The 17,060-nt window shown below is 38.7% G+C and overlaps 1 protein-coding gene across 1 annotated transcript in view; it reads left to right on the top strand.

Annotated features, from left to right (window-relative positions):
• The window catches only part of AP1M1 (adaptor related protein complex 1 subunit mu 1), a gene marked incomplete in the record, with an annotated part of 1,516,013 nt that overhangs the window by 203,458 nt on the left and 1,295,495 nt on the right, over window positions 1-17,060 (top strand). Inside the window, 1 exon segment of the mRNA XM_044090737.1 lies at window positions 11,852-11,919. Coding sequence (XP_043946672.1) covers window positions 11,852-11,919 — 68 coding nt within the window.

Here is a 17,060-nt window from a genome sequence, read left to right as displayed (position 1 = left end):
TGAAACAGTTTCTCAGGGGAGCTAGCAATTTAAAGCCTCCCAGAAGGGCACTACTGCTGCTTGGGATCTCAGTTTTGTACTTGAGAATCTTACTCTGCCTCCTTTTGAACCAGCTGCCTCAGCAGACCTGAAGTTTCTCTCTTGGAAAACTGCCTTTCTTTTGGCTATTACTTCAGCTAGAAGAGTTTCTGAGCTGCAGGCCTTAATGGCAGTAGAGCCTTTTATCATCTTCCATGTGGATCGGGTTTCTCCTCGAACTAATCCCTCCTTTATGCCTAAGGTGGTTTCTAGCCTAACTTTTAACCAGTCTATCCACCTGCCTACATACTTTCCTAATCCTCAGAATAAAGGGGAAAGGTTACCTCATTCCCTGGATGTGCATAGACAGCTTAGATTTTACCTGGACAGAACTAAATCTTTTCGAAAGTAGGATCAATTGTTGGTCAGTTTTGCTCCTGGAGCTCAGGGTAAAGCTATTTCTAAACAGACCATTTCTAAGTGGATTGCTCATTGTATTCACTTTTGTTACTTACAGTATGGCAAGGTTCCTCTTCAGAGTATTAGGACTCCTACTAGGGCAGCATCTACCTCAGCAGTTTTGTTTAAGAGGTGTACGTACTAGGGACATACTGGAAGCAGCTACATGGACTTCTGTCTACACTTTCACTAAACATTGCAATTTGCCCTTGTTCTAAGTCCAGGGCTGGTTTTCCCACTGCAGTGTTGCAGGGCATAATTACCAACCCTTAAACAGTGGGTGTTCCTCCTCCCTTTTGTTTTTTTCCTGGGCTTTGGGAATCAAACCATTTTGCAAGGACTGCAACAGTGAAACACGAACATAGTACAGTTGTGTACACTTACCATAAATGTAGATGTTCGAGTTTATTCACTGTTGCAGTCCTGGTTTCCCCCCTTTTTTCCTAGGGCACAGACCGGATTTTTCTTTACCTGTTAACTTTTTTGTGGGGGGGGGGGGGGGTTGGGACTCCTGACAGTTAAGGCAATAAAAACGGAGGAAATGGCATCTGCTGCCTTCTTTTGTACCTGATGTCCTGACGTCAGGCCTAAACCGAAGGCAGCCAATGTCGTATACCAAGGACTTTGGTATTCTGGCCGACTGTGGGCTACTGGGAGCTGGATAATCCATTTTGTAAGGACTGCAACAGTGAATGCACTTGAACATCTACATTTATGGTAAGTGTACACAGCTGTACTGACTCCTACCCGTTGTAACCAGAAGCAGACAGTGGTTGAGTGATCAGTCTTGTCCAGTCAGTTTCTAGTTGCCATATATTTTCCTGGCATAGTCTACTCTCTTGCAGGCAGATGTACTCTGCCATTGTCTTTTGATGCCTCATGAGCCATCACTTTTGCCATTGCCTGATTGTTCTTAAGGTGGGGTGTCTCTATTATGTGATTTGTTTACATCTTCAGTGAGCACCATGTGTTGGAGAGTTTTTCTCTCTTTTTTTTTTTGTCCCTCCAACCCAGCTGTCATTGTAGGTATGAGGTAGTTAAGACTGGCCCATTTTCCCAGAATCAGTGTCATAGTAGCTCTGTATTAGTCTTGCCATGTAATGAAATTACCACTTGGGCTTCCTATGGTGGATTGATATGTTTTCTTGCTTATCCCAGAAGGCATACTTGTACCTTTGCACTCAAACTGATAGCTTGATTGCAACACATCCTCTGTTAACCAGAGACTGGAATTTATGTAGAGTGGTGGATATTTTTCTGTCAAAAGCCTACGACCTAGAAAACATTTAAAGATGAGTGGAAACAGTTTCTGGAGATGGACTGTAGAATGTAATTGATCCATTCTCAGTCCCCATGTGTAATGTTCTGCAATATTTGTTGAAGTTTTTGACTGGGGCTAACCTGTTTTTCTTCTAATTTCCATTTGACTGCCATGTCTGTTTTTATACTGGACTGTTTTCTGTTAGTCTGTAAGGCATTTCTGTGGGGTATCTGATGCACACTGCGTGGTCCTCTCAAGGAAGCTCTTCCCCATGGAATCTATTGTTTAATTTTGGAGAAGTTAACTTTCTCTCCATTTGTAGTTTCCGGTAACAAAAAGGCACAGCACGACCATCCATGTAAAACAAGGTTTATTACTTCAAGCTTTCGAGGTGAAACTCTTTTTCAAGAATGAATTAGTACATTAAAACCACAGAATAAATGTAGAACACCAGCCAGTCACATAACATCTCATAAACACATTATATAATTATAAAATTTATATAATATAGTTGACTAAGCCTAGTTCACTAAAAAACTTCATTAAAAATAATGGTCAACTTAAATTTCATTGCTGCCTAAAAAACTCCACATGACAAATGTAATACTCTAACATATGATTGTCTTAATTTCAAAATGGAATTAATGCTACTAGTTTTATTAAGCCCTGGATAGACGTCTGATCTAAAAAAGGTTATCTATTTGTATTCTGCTCTCTCTGTGGCATTCACAATGCCCCCCCTCTTGTTTTTGCAAACTCTCTGCAGTATCCTAAATTTAAATGTATGTTCATTTCCACAATGTAAAATATGCTTACTAAGTGCATTTGTCTTAACCCCCCTTTCTTATATCAGATAAGTGGGATGCAATTCTCTCCTTGAATTTACAGTTAGGTTTTTCCAGTGTAAAAATAGACATTGTTTCAATTGGCCAAATAAACTAAATTTTCACTATTGCACGTCTCAAATACCTTCAAAATAAGATGAACTTGTGTTATAGGATGTATAAATCCTGTTTCCATATTTAATGAACTTACAAAAGGTGCAGTTATAACTGGGGACTGTCCCCTTGTTAAATCTATAACTCTTAATTTTTATCAAAATCTTTATAGCAAAAAAATTGTTTGAGGTTCTTCTCTTTCTTATATACAAAATAATGCTTTTCTCCTACTGTTTTCCTAACATTAACATCAGAACTAAGAACAGTCAAATTTCTTTTGATTATGGACTGAATCTGCCTAGAATGTCTGTTGTACTTCTTCATATATCCTAATTTATTAAACCCAGCTTCTCTCACTGGGCTGTTCTTCAACAAATGTGTTTGTAACTATGGACATTGTCCTTATTTACGGTTATTCCTAACAATATAGGTATTGAATATGTTAGAGAATTTCTAGTTAAGCACAGCACTTTTACAGCAAATAAAATTTCACCACTATGTTCTCTATTGGAGATTGTTCTACAAAATAATGTTTTCATGTTTGGGGATGTATATAGTCAGACATCAGGAGTAGCTATGGGCATAGCTGTAGCAAATAGCTATGCTAACATAGTGTTGGCTAGATGGGAAGAATATACTATTTTTGATTCTAACAAAAATGAGTACTATAATAGTGCTTTAATGCACTATAGTAGATGACATAGTATTATTGTGGAGAGGTAGGATGGAGGCATTGGAGCTATTTGTTGAACATCTACAAAATAGCAACAGCTTCCTTAATTTTGAAATGTCTTGTTCAGTAGAGGAAATCACTTTCTTGGATGTTAAACTGATGGATATTGATGGTAAAATTCATACATCTATATATAGGAAAGAGGTACAAGCAACTAGATAAGTACATAATTCCAGTATGCACCCCACTCATGTTTAGAAGGGTGTAGTAAAAAGTCAAATATTGAGAGCCAGTAGGCTAAACACCACTGACGAAGGGTTTGTAGCTGAAATTAGTACTATGACACCAGACTTTTTGGCAAAAGGTTATAGTAGAGATTTATTCATGAAGAATGTAGAATATGTTAAATCTGAAAAGCCTAGTGTGGCTAAACCAGATTTACTTAGAGAAGGCAATAATGCACATAAGAAAAGCCTGGAGAGAGAAGCTGGGTTTAATAAATTTGGATGTATGATGAAGTACAACAGACATTCTAGGCAGATTCAGTCCATAATTAAAAGAAATTGGACTGTGCTTAGTTCTGATAATGTTAGGAAAACAGTAGGAGAAAAGCTTTCTTTTGTATATAAGAAAGAGAAGAATCTCAAACAACAACTTTGCTATAAAGATTTTGATAAAAATGAAGTTACATAGATTTAACAAGGGGACAGTCCCCTGTTTATAACTGCACCTTTTGTAAGTTCATTAATATGGAAACAGGATTTGTACATCCTATAGCACAAGGAAAGTTTGTTTTGAAGGCATTTGGGACGTGCTATAGTGAAAATTTAGTTTACTAACTGTAAATTCAAGGAGAGAATTGCATCCCACTTATCTGATATAAGAAGGGGGGTTAAGACAAATGCATATTTTACATTGTGGAAATGAACATACATTTAAATTTAGGATACTGCTGAGAGTTTGCAAAAACAAGAGTGGAGGGGGGGGGCAGGCATTGTGAATGCCACAGAGAGAGAGCAGAATACAAATGGATAAACTTTTTTAGATTTTGTCTATCCAGGGCTTAATAAAACTGATAGTATTAAACCCATTTTGAAATTAAGACAAGCCTATGTTTAGAGTATTACAGCTGTCCTGTGGAGTTTTTCAGGCAGTAATGAAATTTAAGTTGACCATTGTTTTTAATTTAGTGAACTAGGATTAGTCAGCTATATTTATGTAAATTCTGTAATTATATAATGTTTGAGATGTTATGTGATTGGCTGGTGTTCTGTATTTATTCTGTGGTTTTGATGTAAGTAATTCATTCTTGAAAAAGTTTAAACTTGAAAGCTTAAAGTAATAAACCTTGTTTTACATGGATGGTCGTGCTGTGCCTTTGTTATTGGATTTAATTCTGTTTGGTTCACCAGTACATTTAGCTGTTCTACACCTGCTTCCTGGCATTTGTAGTTTCCAACATGGAAAACCTTATCCTTGGCAGCTCTGACTAGTGTCATAAGAATTTCGTATCGCATGCTGGATGTTTGTCATTTCTACATATTTTGCTTTTCATATGAAAGTGTTTTCTTGAAGACCAGCCTATCCGAGTTGAACCTTAACCATTCTGTTAAACAGTTCTTTGTTTTGCAGGGATTCTTTTAATCCTAGAGAGTTCCCTGTGCATTGTATGAATATTCTCAGGTGACTGAACTTATGTACACAGAAATGAAGGTATTAGAATTCTCAGTTTTCCTTTCCAGAGCCCATTTTGAATTGCAGTTGGGTACATACAAAAAGTAAAGAGAAAGTGTATAATAAAAGTAACATGGATCCAGTACCATAAAGTGTATTTCTTTATATTGCTCAGAAGTAGCACTAAGAGGTGTACTGCATGTGGGTGATAAGCTCAGGTGACACCAATAAAATGTAAACATATGAATTTCAGTTGAGATGAGAAGACTTTGTAAGCTTTAGGTTCTTGAATGGAGTGAGATTTGACTTCAGATTGCTTGACCACTAAATAAGATGGCAGTGCTGGTATTTGTTAAGGGCTGAGTTAGGATGTTGTGGAAGAATGTGAAGGTCTGTTGTGAATTTTAAAGTAGAATTTGTTATGAAAGACTGGGTAGATATTTGTATAATATTCAAAAAGTACTTCATTGCATCATTGTAATCATTTTGTGATGCAATGGGGACTTCAGTATTTAGTTACCAATAATTTAATTAGTGAAGATATGGTGATTTTCACCTGCAGTCTTGAACACTTGAAAAATTAAGTGAGAAGTGGTTTTCTACTACAGTTTTTTCTGTGAAATTGGCTACCTAATGACCCTGTGGAGCTGTGTCTCTCAGTGTTGGACATTTCAAAAAGGGAGTTCAGGGGCACTCTGCAGCATTTCAGGAATGTCCACTAGAAAAATAATGTGCATGTAATTTCTGCCTTGTGCTTCTGCTGTCGCATTATAGCTTCAGACTGGAAGAGCAGACATTTTTAGTGTTTACATATCCTTAAGTAGTTGTTCCACAGGTAAATTTGTGCTGCAGCACTTTGCAGAGCTGAAAATGATTGGCACCAGAGTATGTTCATTTACTTGCGTTGGCATTATTGACTAGACACTGTGGCTAGATATTAATTAATGCTTTATTGCCATCTTTAGTGCCTGATGACTGAAGAGAATGAGCTGAAAATGCTTTTGAGGCCTTTTATTAGTGTGTAGTACATTTGAAAGCCAAATTAAACTGAAAGAGATCACTGAAAAGTTTTTTGAATTCAGGGCTTTGCAGCCATTGAGTTTAATTGTAGCCACTTAGTGGTGAAGGGGAGTAAAACTCTCAGGATTTGAGATAAATGAAGTATCCTTGAAAAATGACATGAATTTGTGAACCTTATCCAAGTTAATGTATGTAGCTCAACAATTTTGAATTATGTCTTAACAGAGCCACCTCATGGTTGTGGATCTTCTGATGTCAGACTCCAGTCACTAAATCTCAGAATGTGGAAAATGGCCACAACCTTTAGGTGAATTTCTCATTTCTGTAGCGACATCCTTCACAAGCTGATACTATAGATGTTTCATTGGAGAGCTGAGAGCTCATCTGTGTGCCGCTATGGTTCAAGGAACATTTACCTGGGAGAAGGAGCCCCACTTTAGCTATATTACTTAACAAAACTATGGAAGAAAAGCCGTGTCTAGGGCCCTCCAATCTAGCCCCAGAGCCATTCCATTGTGTAATATGTCAAGAAATATGATGACCCTCAGTCCTACTCTCTGGACACAAAGGCAGTATATTATTTGACAATGAACCATCGATACACCTGCTCCAAAAGTTCAGAACTGACTTTTATGGTGGATTTTGTGCAGCTCCAGAATTGAAGCAGCTCATTCAGAAGTTATATTTACATCTACTTTTCCAGTAATGGGTCACTTCAAGATTAGATCTACTCTCAAGGAGAATTCTGTCTCCAATGTGTTCTGCTCACTACATCAGGTCAGGGCAGACATTTGCCATTGATGTATTTTCCATCCCATACCCCTGGAAGTTCCTAGACACTTTTCTGCCATTCCAGCCAATTCCTTGCCTCATCTAAAATTTCAGATTGCAAACCCTAGAATTAATTGCTGCTGTAGGGGCCAAGAAGGGTGAGGTCTTATCCTTTCAAATCCTTGATGACAGAAAAAAAGTCAGTGCTACCCATTAGAGTCTACAGGTTTGATAGCAACCAGCTGTGCATCAGGGACTGACTTATGTTCCAGTTCCTTTGATTCCATGAGATTGCTGGCTGGAACTTGTGTTTAAGGCTGCTGTGAAGCTTTCATGCTAGATTAGTCAAAGTAGTTATACATTTGGTTGGTGGTAACTGATAATATCCCACTGGGTCACATTGGTGATGATACTGATGTATATTTTGAGCCTTAGCTGTTTCATGGTTGGGGTGCATGTGTTTGCTTTTACCCGTGATGACGTTGTGGATAGAACTGTGGCTTACCACCTGCTGGTCAGGCAGCTCTTAATCTTAGAATCTATACATATATTGATTGTATTACCTTCCTGAAATTTGTCTGATTTTGAATAACTAGGTTTAAACTTTTTGGACATTAATGTGTGTATATTAAAGATAATACAGTGGGTACTAGAATCTATAGAAAATGTTCAAACTGCTAGATATTTGCACAACACTAGTATTTACCCCCCATATATTGCATTGTGCGCAATCAGTTCCTTAGAGCCAGTCAGTCAGATACAGATATATCCGACTGTATTAGACGGCTAGATGAGATGGTCACAAAGGTTAAAGATGGGTGCTGTAGTAGTAAACTGTTAGAAGAAAAAAAAGTGAGTGAACGAAATTGCCTAGCTAGACCATATTTCTCAGACATAGAAGAAAGTCCAACTAATGGGACTGTAAATAACATTATGGATAGTATTATGGATAGTACTTCCAAAAATAAGTTTAGATATTTTATGCAATATAATGCAATATAATGCACATGCCAATAGGTATATAATACAGTACAACTTGTAAGAAAAATTGGTCTGTACTGTGTATGTATATCTGATGTGGTTAAAGAAACTAAGTTCATCACCTAGGTTTGTGATTAGGAAATGTAGAAATCTGAAACAGCTCTGTTATAAAGACCTACAGATGTGCTTAAAGAATGTTATCAAGGCACTGTATTTTAGTTTTTGTTGTGTGCCAGTTTTGTTGCTGTATAAATAAGAACAATGTTTTTGTACACCCTAATACAAGCAAGACATTTTATTTTCACAAGTTTGCTACTTGTAAAACCAGGAATGTGGTTTACTTCGCCACCTGTGAAAAATGCACTTCATTTTCTTGGAAAAACCAACAGGATGTTAAAAGAAACGTTTATTTCTGGAAGTACTAGCCCAACACCTATCTGACATATGCAGGGAGATGGAGAATAGTTAAAACATATAAGCTCAGATAAAATGCATAGCATTACATTTAGGGTTATTAAAAACATTGAAAGACTTGTTAGAGGAAGGGGGTATTGTTCAATCAAACTACATTCGATATTCATCACTTTCAGCAGATGTAACTCCTGGGCAGAATGGTACTGTGAGTTTAAAACCTGGTAAGCGAAGGTCTCTCTCTTTTCATGAAACAGTTTTTCAATTATTTTATTGTTGCTGCACTTCTATTGGCTTGAATTTGTTCATGTGGTCTATATAAATATGAAAATGTGTGTTGGTATGATTTTTAAGCGCTTGAGAATTTTATCTCAAACTTATTAAACTTATTTTTACATCACTTTGAGTTCCTGTCACTTTTTGTTCTTGGGCAGCATAAAGGAGAGATGGCAGTAGGAAACAGAGGCTTGTATGTCTTTTGGCTATTGTTAGTGAGTGAGGTTTTACGTAAATACCTAACTTTTGATTTTTTAACTGCATGCTAGCTGAATTATAACTGGTCCTCTATGTTGACAGTAATTTTCTGTGGATTACTTTGTTCCGTTAGTGTTGGCAGAGATGATAGTGAGAAGTATTTTCGTTGAGATGCTTATTGGGGGTAAAAAGAGCAGTGATTTTAGTTTTTTTTTTTTTTTTTTTTTTTTTTTTAATGGTCTAAAAGTAGTGAATTAAGCCATGTTTAAATTGATTAATCTCCAAGACTTTATATAGTCATTTTTGAGAGAGAATTAGCAGAGTAGGTTAAGATTGAGTCATCAGTATATTGAACTAGGTTAACTTTTTTTTTTTTTTTGTAGCAGTATGGTTGGCCATTGATGAATATGTTGAAAAGTATGGGGCTTAAAATAGATCCTTGTGGGAATCCGTTACCAGCAAGAAGATAATGAAATCATTTTTCCGTTTCTTTGCTTGTGTGCTGTTAGGGCTATGGAAGAGTTGGTGAGCCCCAAGGATGAGAGTTTATTTAAAATTTTCAGGTGCAAGACAGTGTGAAGTTTTTGATAAGTCTAGGAAGATGGGTGGAGACTAGGCTTCCAGCATGTCTATGGGTACTGATAATATTTAACACAATTCAGCAAAGGGACTTTATTTTCAGATATGGGTCAATTTATCAGAATTGAGTATGGATATGCCCTACCCTCAGCTGTTATTTTAAGATATTTTTCTGGTAGATTTAATTTTTTGTAGTATTTTTAATGGTATCTGTGGGAATTGGTTGAAAAGAGAAATGATGAAGGAAGTTACTGGATTGAGCATGGACATAGAGATAAGTCACTTGGTTGGTTAATGGCTGTGCTGTCTGTGTAAAGTGAGTATTGCATCGATTGCCATTTTGTTTGTGTATTTGGTATTGGCTGTGTAGCTTCTCCTGGATTTAAGTTTGATTAAAGCCCAGAACAGTTTTGGGTTATTAGTTTGTGTTTTGGTTAACCGTTTTTTACCTTTGGTAATAAGTTGCTTTGTTAGGTTTCTCAGTTGTCTGGCTTCATCCATCTTGGCGACTTATTGGGATTCAGCCCATACTTTATCCCCAACTAAGAGGCATCCCGAGTATCGGGTACTACAGCTACTTTCTTACCATATAACTTCCTTTGAGTCCAGATACTATTTCACGGAGTGCTTTACTTGGACAACAGCCTAATCTTATAGAGTTCCTTGTATGTCAGACAGATGCTACTTGTTTGCAGTGCAGGTGCCCTAGCGTGCTTGCTAATGGTTGAGATATTCTGGATGACTTCTGGTCTAGGTACAATTAAATAGTCTAAATTTGGGAGTTTTGGGTGGGGAAATGCAGAGTTGTGATTGGTGAAGAGGAACTCTATCACTGACCCATCAAGAAGCATCCCCTTGTAGATCACCTGATATGAGTGTGTCTGGTTTTTTTTTCGCTGCCTTTTCATATACGGAGTTGCAAGCTAGCTTTTTTTTTTTTTTTTTTTTTATAATTGATGGGCATTTTTTCATTTCATTGAATTTCTCCTGTTCACTTCTGTAAAACGACCCTCTGCTCAGCAAGTTTAACATGGTATGCAGTGGTATCCTTTTACATAACTGTTTAGTAAGTAGCTGTGAAATTGCAGAATAGCCTTGACAAGGATGGTAGAAAGAATGGCTGTTAAAAGAATTCAGCATGGTAATCTACCGAAGTTTCTGAATTCATATTGTTTGGCAGTTGGGCAGCAGTGTGGGTTCATACAGCAGGCATTTTTCTCTGATCCACTTTTTGACTGAATGTTACCAAAGATCGCAAATTGAAATTGCATTGTTGTGGATGCCTGTGCTTGATCTGATAGACTCATTATTTGCTGACACCAATCGAGTTGACCACACTGTCCCACAGGCCCATTTGTCCAGCAGAGTGGATATAGATGTTAAAACAGAATTTTAATCTCTGTGCTGTTGCTCCCTGGTGTATGGGCTCCCCCACACACGCAGTCTTTGCATACTTACTCAGACTTCACACAAATGAAAAAAATGGAAATAATTTTTTTCCCATTCTGAGTTTGTGCAACCTCAGTAGTAGTGTATGTAGAAAATAGTGTAGGGGTAGATCCCCAACACTGAGGTTGGTGCATCCTTCCTCACAAAAAATATTTACATTGACGTGTACAATAGTTTATTGTCCTGCAACATTTTTTGGAGTGATTGAGATTGTCTGTGGTAGATTATGGGCATTAATCTTCAATCACAAAACATAGCCATATGGACAGTATTTGTGTTAGTACAACAGGACAGAGTTTAAATGTGCCAGCAAATTATTTCTTGCTTTTCTCATGAGACTTGCATGTTGCAATATGTGGACGTGTACAACAGTCATCTTTTCTTACACCTAGATGATAAATTTGTGCAATAGTACTCTTAAAAATAATTATAGTGCATTCATTTTATTATCAGGACAGCTACAGTCCTTTGTGATTTCTGGAGTATGCTTTGCCATCTCAGTTGAAAATTCCACTTTTTTGATGTCATCTGTCTTTCAGTTCTTGCATGAATACTTGAATGTTTTCAAAGATATTTCAAAAGATGATTTTATTTCAATAATTTTTATTTTTACATTAATGTCACAAATAAAAAACAACTTACTCAAAAGATAATTTAACTAATGGACAACACACTGATGCAGTTTGCACTGTTGCTGCATAGTACTTGGTTCTCTAGTTCACCTTCCTTGGAAGCCTTCATTGTGGAGTGTCCATGTGGGCTTTTACCATGTTCTCTTTTTTTTTCCTTCCTGAACCCAAATGTCAGTAGATAAATTAATAAATCTTCCATAATTCTTGCGTAGTTTGTAAGAATGTGTGCCAACATCCTGGTTGTCTAACCCAAGATTCGTTCCATGCCTTAAACCTCGGTGTAAAGGAGATGTTGGAAAATGGATAGGAGTCTTAGCTAGTGCCAGACAGATGGGTTTAATGCTCTTGAATGGCTGCCTTGTCAAAGCCCATAAAATGTTGGTCCTAAGTATATTCTGTCACCTTCATTAAGGTATGAAGTTCAAACACAATCTAGAGTACTGAGAATGTTTCTAATTAAAATGTTTATATAAACAAACATTTTTGATGTTTCCTTAACTGTGGCCTACAGTTGTTGCAACTTCCAAGAAGAATGCATGCGTTTCTTTGGTATTTTCTTTCTTGTATAAAGTTGTACAGGTAAATTTAATCGCTTTGTAAAATATAGCTTAACTGTGCATTTTAAGCTTGAATTTTGCTAAGATGAAATATGAAGTCTTGAAGGTTTTGGGAAATTGCAGGATCTTGAAGGAGAATCCAATGAAGATTTGTATTATGTTCCAGCAAAAATATATGAATATCTACCTTAATATAAATGTAATATTACTGAACTTTTCTTGAATAATGAAAGTATGTTCATGTGCGTTCTGTTTGGGAGTTGTTAGTCTTAACTTATTACAGAATCTTGGATGTAAAGCATGACAACATACTTTGCTAAACATTTAAACTTTCTTGGTCACAAGAAAGTCTGCTGTCCTGCTTGTGAACATTGGTTTTAGTTTTCACTTTTCTCAGCTCCAAGGAAAAATGAAATGGAATTTAAGTATAATGAGATGCATCCTCTTCAGGCGCATCGTTATACTGAGTCTTCACATACGCACTAAAAAAAAAAAAAAAAAAAAAAGTGAACATTGGATCTATTTTTTTCTAGCAAGTCTCCTTTTCTGTTCCAATTAGCCCATTCTGGTCTTGTGTTGACCCTTCACATATGTTGGTCTTGCCACTGTTAGGTTAAAAATGAGTGTCTGTCTTCATAAAGGCCACAGTATTCCTTTCTGCTTGTACTTCATCCACTGGTGGCCCAATATCCAGCCTGACTTAAAGACCTCAGAGGCCTTTCCTATTCAGCCTGAGTGGACATTTCCCTTTAGGGATGTTGCAATATTTCTATTAAAAAGTTCTGCCCACTCCATTTTAGATCTTAATTGCCACAGTTCATACATGTTGTTTTTTTTTTTTTTTTTTATACACACATCTCTAGTTTGGAATTTGGGCAGCTTTGGAGCTCAGCCAGATAAATTACCTCACTGGAAAATAGTTATTATTTATGATTTAGTAGTGACAATTAATTCTATGTATTTTAGTAAGATGTCTTGCAGCATGCTCATTCCTAAGCAAGAGTGCAGGTGTTTTTGCAGTAGTGCTTTCTGTATCCCCCACCTCCCCCAGAAGCAATTAGAAAAGAGATCTAAGGAGAAGGCAGTTATGGACTTGGGGTGATACCACACTACTATCCGTTACCTCTGCTTGAGGTTGCAGGCCCTACTAATGCTCTTGCTCTGTCCCTGACTCGCATATTTTAGAGATGTGAGGCATCTGGTGAAGCTCCTTTTAAAGGCACTTCCCTCAGAGTTGAGAATCCTTGCATGGAGTTTAGACCAGATGTTCCATGATGGACACCTGTGACTTGTGTGCTTTGTCATTTTAGAAGGGGTTTGATAGTTTGTCCAGTATTTGTGTGGTAATATGTTCACAGTTAGAGCATAGAGGTCATGAAATTCTGCCTCCAAGCTGTCAGCCCCACTTAAGAGGACTCGACATTTCAAACATAGGGTGCTCACACTCTGCTCCCTGCAGTTGAATGGGCATGGACAACAGATAAGTCTCTCTCAGAACCCCCCCACTTCCCAGTCTGTTCTCCAGGAATGAATCTTCTTGACTCAAGGGTTCCTTCAGATTCTGCAGAAATTTTCATCAGACTTTGTGCCTTAAGTCTCAAGTCAAGAGAAAGTGGGAAACCTCATAGAGGGATGGAGACCCTCAGACAGTGAGGGGGGAAAATGGATTACTCCCCTCTCCGATATGCACAGACACATGACACTGTCCTCCTCTTCACTCATTCTTGTATCAAGATGCTTTTTAAGGTGGAAAAAAAACCTCTTCAAATGGGAAGTCAAGAGGAAAGTCGAGAGATCAGATGCCTAAAAAGATAGTTTGATTTGGTGAGCCTATATGCCTTTAAACATGTGGCAGTTAATCCAGTTTTGAGAGATGTAGAAGATGCATTCTTAGTGCCACTCACCGCCTGCCCAGCCTGATAGGTTCTACAAGCAGTCTCACAAGTTCTATTACAGAAACCCTGTGGTGGACTCCACTGTTATGTATGAACCCACAGAAGGGATCAAAACTGACCTCTGCATCCAATATTGTTTCCAGTGTTCTTCAGCAAAAAAAATGCTGGATCAATCTGTGAAGAAAGCGTAAACAGCTGCCATTATGACTTTCAGAGCTTTTAATGATCAAACATGCATATATGATCAAGCTTCAAATTGCACTGCTCGATCAGTAGGAGATGATTAAGGAGGTGTCTGATTGCGATCTGAGGCAGAGTTATTGGACCTCACCCATAAAGTCAAAATGGTTCAGTGATGCTATGAATGCATCATCCAGGGTGGCAGCTTACAGGATCCTTGATCAGGAGACATGCCTGGCTGAGACTAAAACTCTAGGCAGATGACGTCCAAGTGCAGCTCAATAATGCTGCCCTTGATAAAGAACTGCTCTTTGCAAACACCTATGATTGTGTTCAAAAAATGAAAGAGAAGTGAAAGCATCTGCAGTCAGTGTAGGTTATTTCACTTCCCTGTGCTTGGGTATGACAGAAATGCCCGTGAACATCTGGGCCTTAGTACCACAGGCAAGGAGAAGTTAAGCAAGCAAAAGGTAAGAAAGGGCCAGTATAAGAGAAGATGAAATGGAGACCAGAATGGGAAGTCTGAACGTTGTGCCCCCCCTGCGGAGCAGGTTATATCTACTTGTAACTTTTTTTTCCTTTCCCCAAAATCACCACCCCAGCCTTGTCTTCTCCATCCTTCCCACTCCAAAGATAGCAGAAAGGGTAAACCAGTGCATAAGATGTTAGGAAAGCATCTCAAAATGCAAATAGGTGTTGCAGATTTGTCAGGGTTGCAAACTGCAGTTCCTAAGAACACCAAAAATTTCAAGTGTTCTGCCCATACTAAGGAACCATGTTGTGTCCACACTACTACATTTACAACTAGGAGTTGTAGAGCCAATAGTGAAACCAGATCAAAATGGAGACTCCTTGTTCCTAGAAAGATGGAACTGTGGAGGTGCATCCTACAGCTGTCCAGTACCTTTCTCAAGGTTCCAGGACCCAAGTCAGGAAGCTCCCACTACTAGTTCACTTTGTCATTTGGGTTGGACTGCACCCATGTTTTTACAAAGTAAAAAATGAGTAAAACATCTAAGGCTAAAAGCTGCTTTACTTACTCAGTGTAAAAGTTTTTCTTACATTTAAATATACTGTGATTCAGAGCTATAGGCAGTTGTGGTACAGTCTGAGATAATTGGAGAACCAAGGGCATTCTTGTTTGCCACAAGTAAGGTAATTGCCTAATTTAGACATCTTAGGAGGAGTTTGTGAGGGCTTTGTATTTCAACTTTGGCTTTTCAAAACTAGTTTTTTTCTTCAAAATCCCCATGTCAGACCTCTTGCCCCTTATGAGAAGGTATTGATGTTCATAGTGTTACCCTGCTGCAGTCATCACACTTGGGTTATCCTGCCGTCAGGCGGTCCCGCAGTTGGCCCGAATTCCAAAGTCTTAGTCCGGCGTCGGTTGCTGTGGCTTCTTCCCTGACGTCAGTGCGCCAGGGGTAATTAAGAGGCATCTGACGCCATTTTCTTCAGTCTTACTTGCCGTGCGGTGCCTGAAGCAGTTCACAAGTGCTGGTCGGCCGACACCTGAGATTTTCGATTTGAATATCAGTCCAAAGTCTTCAATAAAGCTAAGTACCCTGTTGGGGAACATTTTCTTGCCTCAGTCCGATGTCAAAAAAAAGTTAACAATTGCATTTCTTGTGGGAAGCAAATAGCTCATAAGGACTTCCATTCCTATTGTATTCCTTGCCTAGGCCCAGATCACGACGTCACAGGTTGTCGGTTTTGTGCTAGGTTTTAATAAACGCACTATCAAACACCGTTTTGACTTTGGCACGGCATTACTTTGGAAGGAAGTTTAATTATATCATGCCGTCTGAGCAGCAGACTACCGCAATTCATAAAAAATGCAAGGATAAGGACAGGCAGCCTAGGAATAAGCCAGACCCCGAGGCCTCAGCTGGGCCTGTCGCCGGTTCTCCGGTTTTCAGTGAGGCGCCTGCGCAGCTCCTGACGACTGCAGAGCTGGAACCCCAGACAGCTGCTGACTCCCAAGTGGAGTCTACTAGGCCGACGCAGCCGTCTACAGACACCAGAGCAGAATTAGTCACCGGTGCAGAGGAAACACCTTCGGTTGCAGAAGGTGTCTTCAGACCAACTACACTCACCATTAAATCTTATGCTAACCTTAAAACTCCTTTAAAACCTAAGAACACTGTTCATCAGTCTACAGGTCTAGGCCCCATGCCTAAGAAACAGGTGCTTAAGATGGCTGAAGATTTAATTACCCTCATCAGGGGTTCCCATCCCCCTCCTGATAAAAGATCAATACAAGATGCTTCTGAGGAACAGGATTGCACTTTTCCACCTTATGAGGATACTGATGCTGAAGACTATATTCCCTCGGCATCTCCCCGTGAAGACTACTCCTTTGGGGAAACATTACATACCATGAGGGAACATTTCCACTGGGAAGGCCAGGATTACTCGGATTCTAAGAAAAGGCTCCGAGAGTTCCTTCTGTTACCCCAGCACAGACCTCTTGCTATCCCTCCTGTTTTAGATATTGTGGGTCTACTTGGAGTCTAGTTTAAATCCAGACTCTACCTCCTGCTCCAGCCAAACCAGACAGATACTACAGAGTGCCTGACTCTCACAAATTAATTTATAAAAGCCCTGTAGCTGACCCAGAAACCATATCCCAGGGTCCTAAGGGGGCAAAAGCTTCTATGGCTAAAAATCCTGTGCCCACTGAAAGAGATTCCAGAGCCTTAGATAGATGGGGAAAGAAAATATACACCTCTGCAACTCTGGCTATGAGAGCATTAAATTGCCAGTTTCACATGTTGAAATATCAACAATTCCTGATGCCTCGGTTAAAACAAAAAATGAGCGCACATTCAGAAAGGCCTGAATTCAAGGAAATGCAGGATCTGTTGCATGCAGCTGAACAGGTGGGCAAGCATACTTTACAATGCAGATTTGATTCACTGGACGCTTCCTGTAGAGCAGCTGTTACCGGCTCTGTCATTCGTAGACATGCTTGGTTAAAAGAGCAAACCCTCCCTGACCATGTTAAAGCAAAATTATTACATGCACCTTTACAACAGGATGTTTTATTTGGTGTCAAAGCAGAAGAGGTCTTGAAGAAAATGGAGGG

The sequence above is a fragment of the Protopterus annectens genome, chromosome 13.part0, assembly GCF_019279795.1.
Source record: "Protopterus annectens isolate FY-2018-M chromosome 13.part0, PAN1.0, whole genome shotgun sequence".
In the NCBI taxonomy this organism is placed as follows: Eukaryota; Metazoa; Chordata; order Ceratodontiformes; family Protopteridae; genus Protopterus; species Protopterus annectens.
Note: the sequence above shows the minus strand (reverse complement) of the source record. Positions and strands in the feature narration are given on the sequence as shown.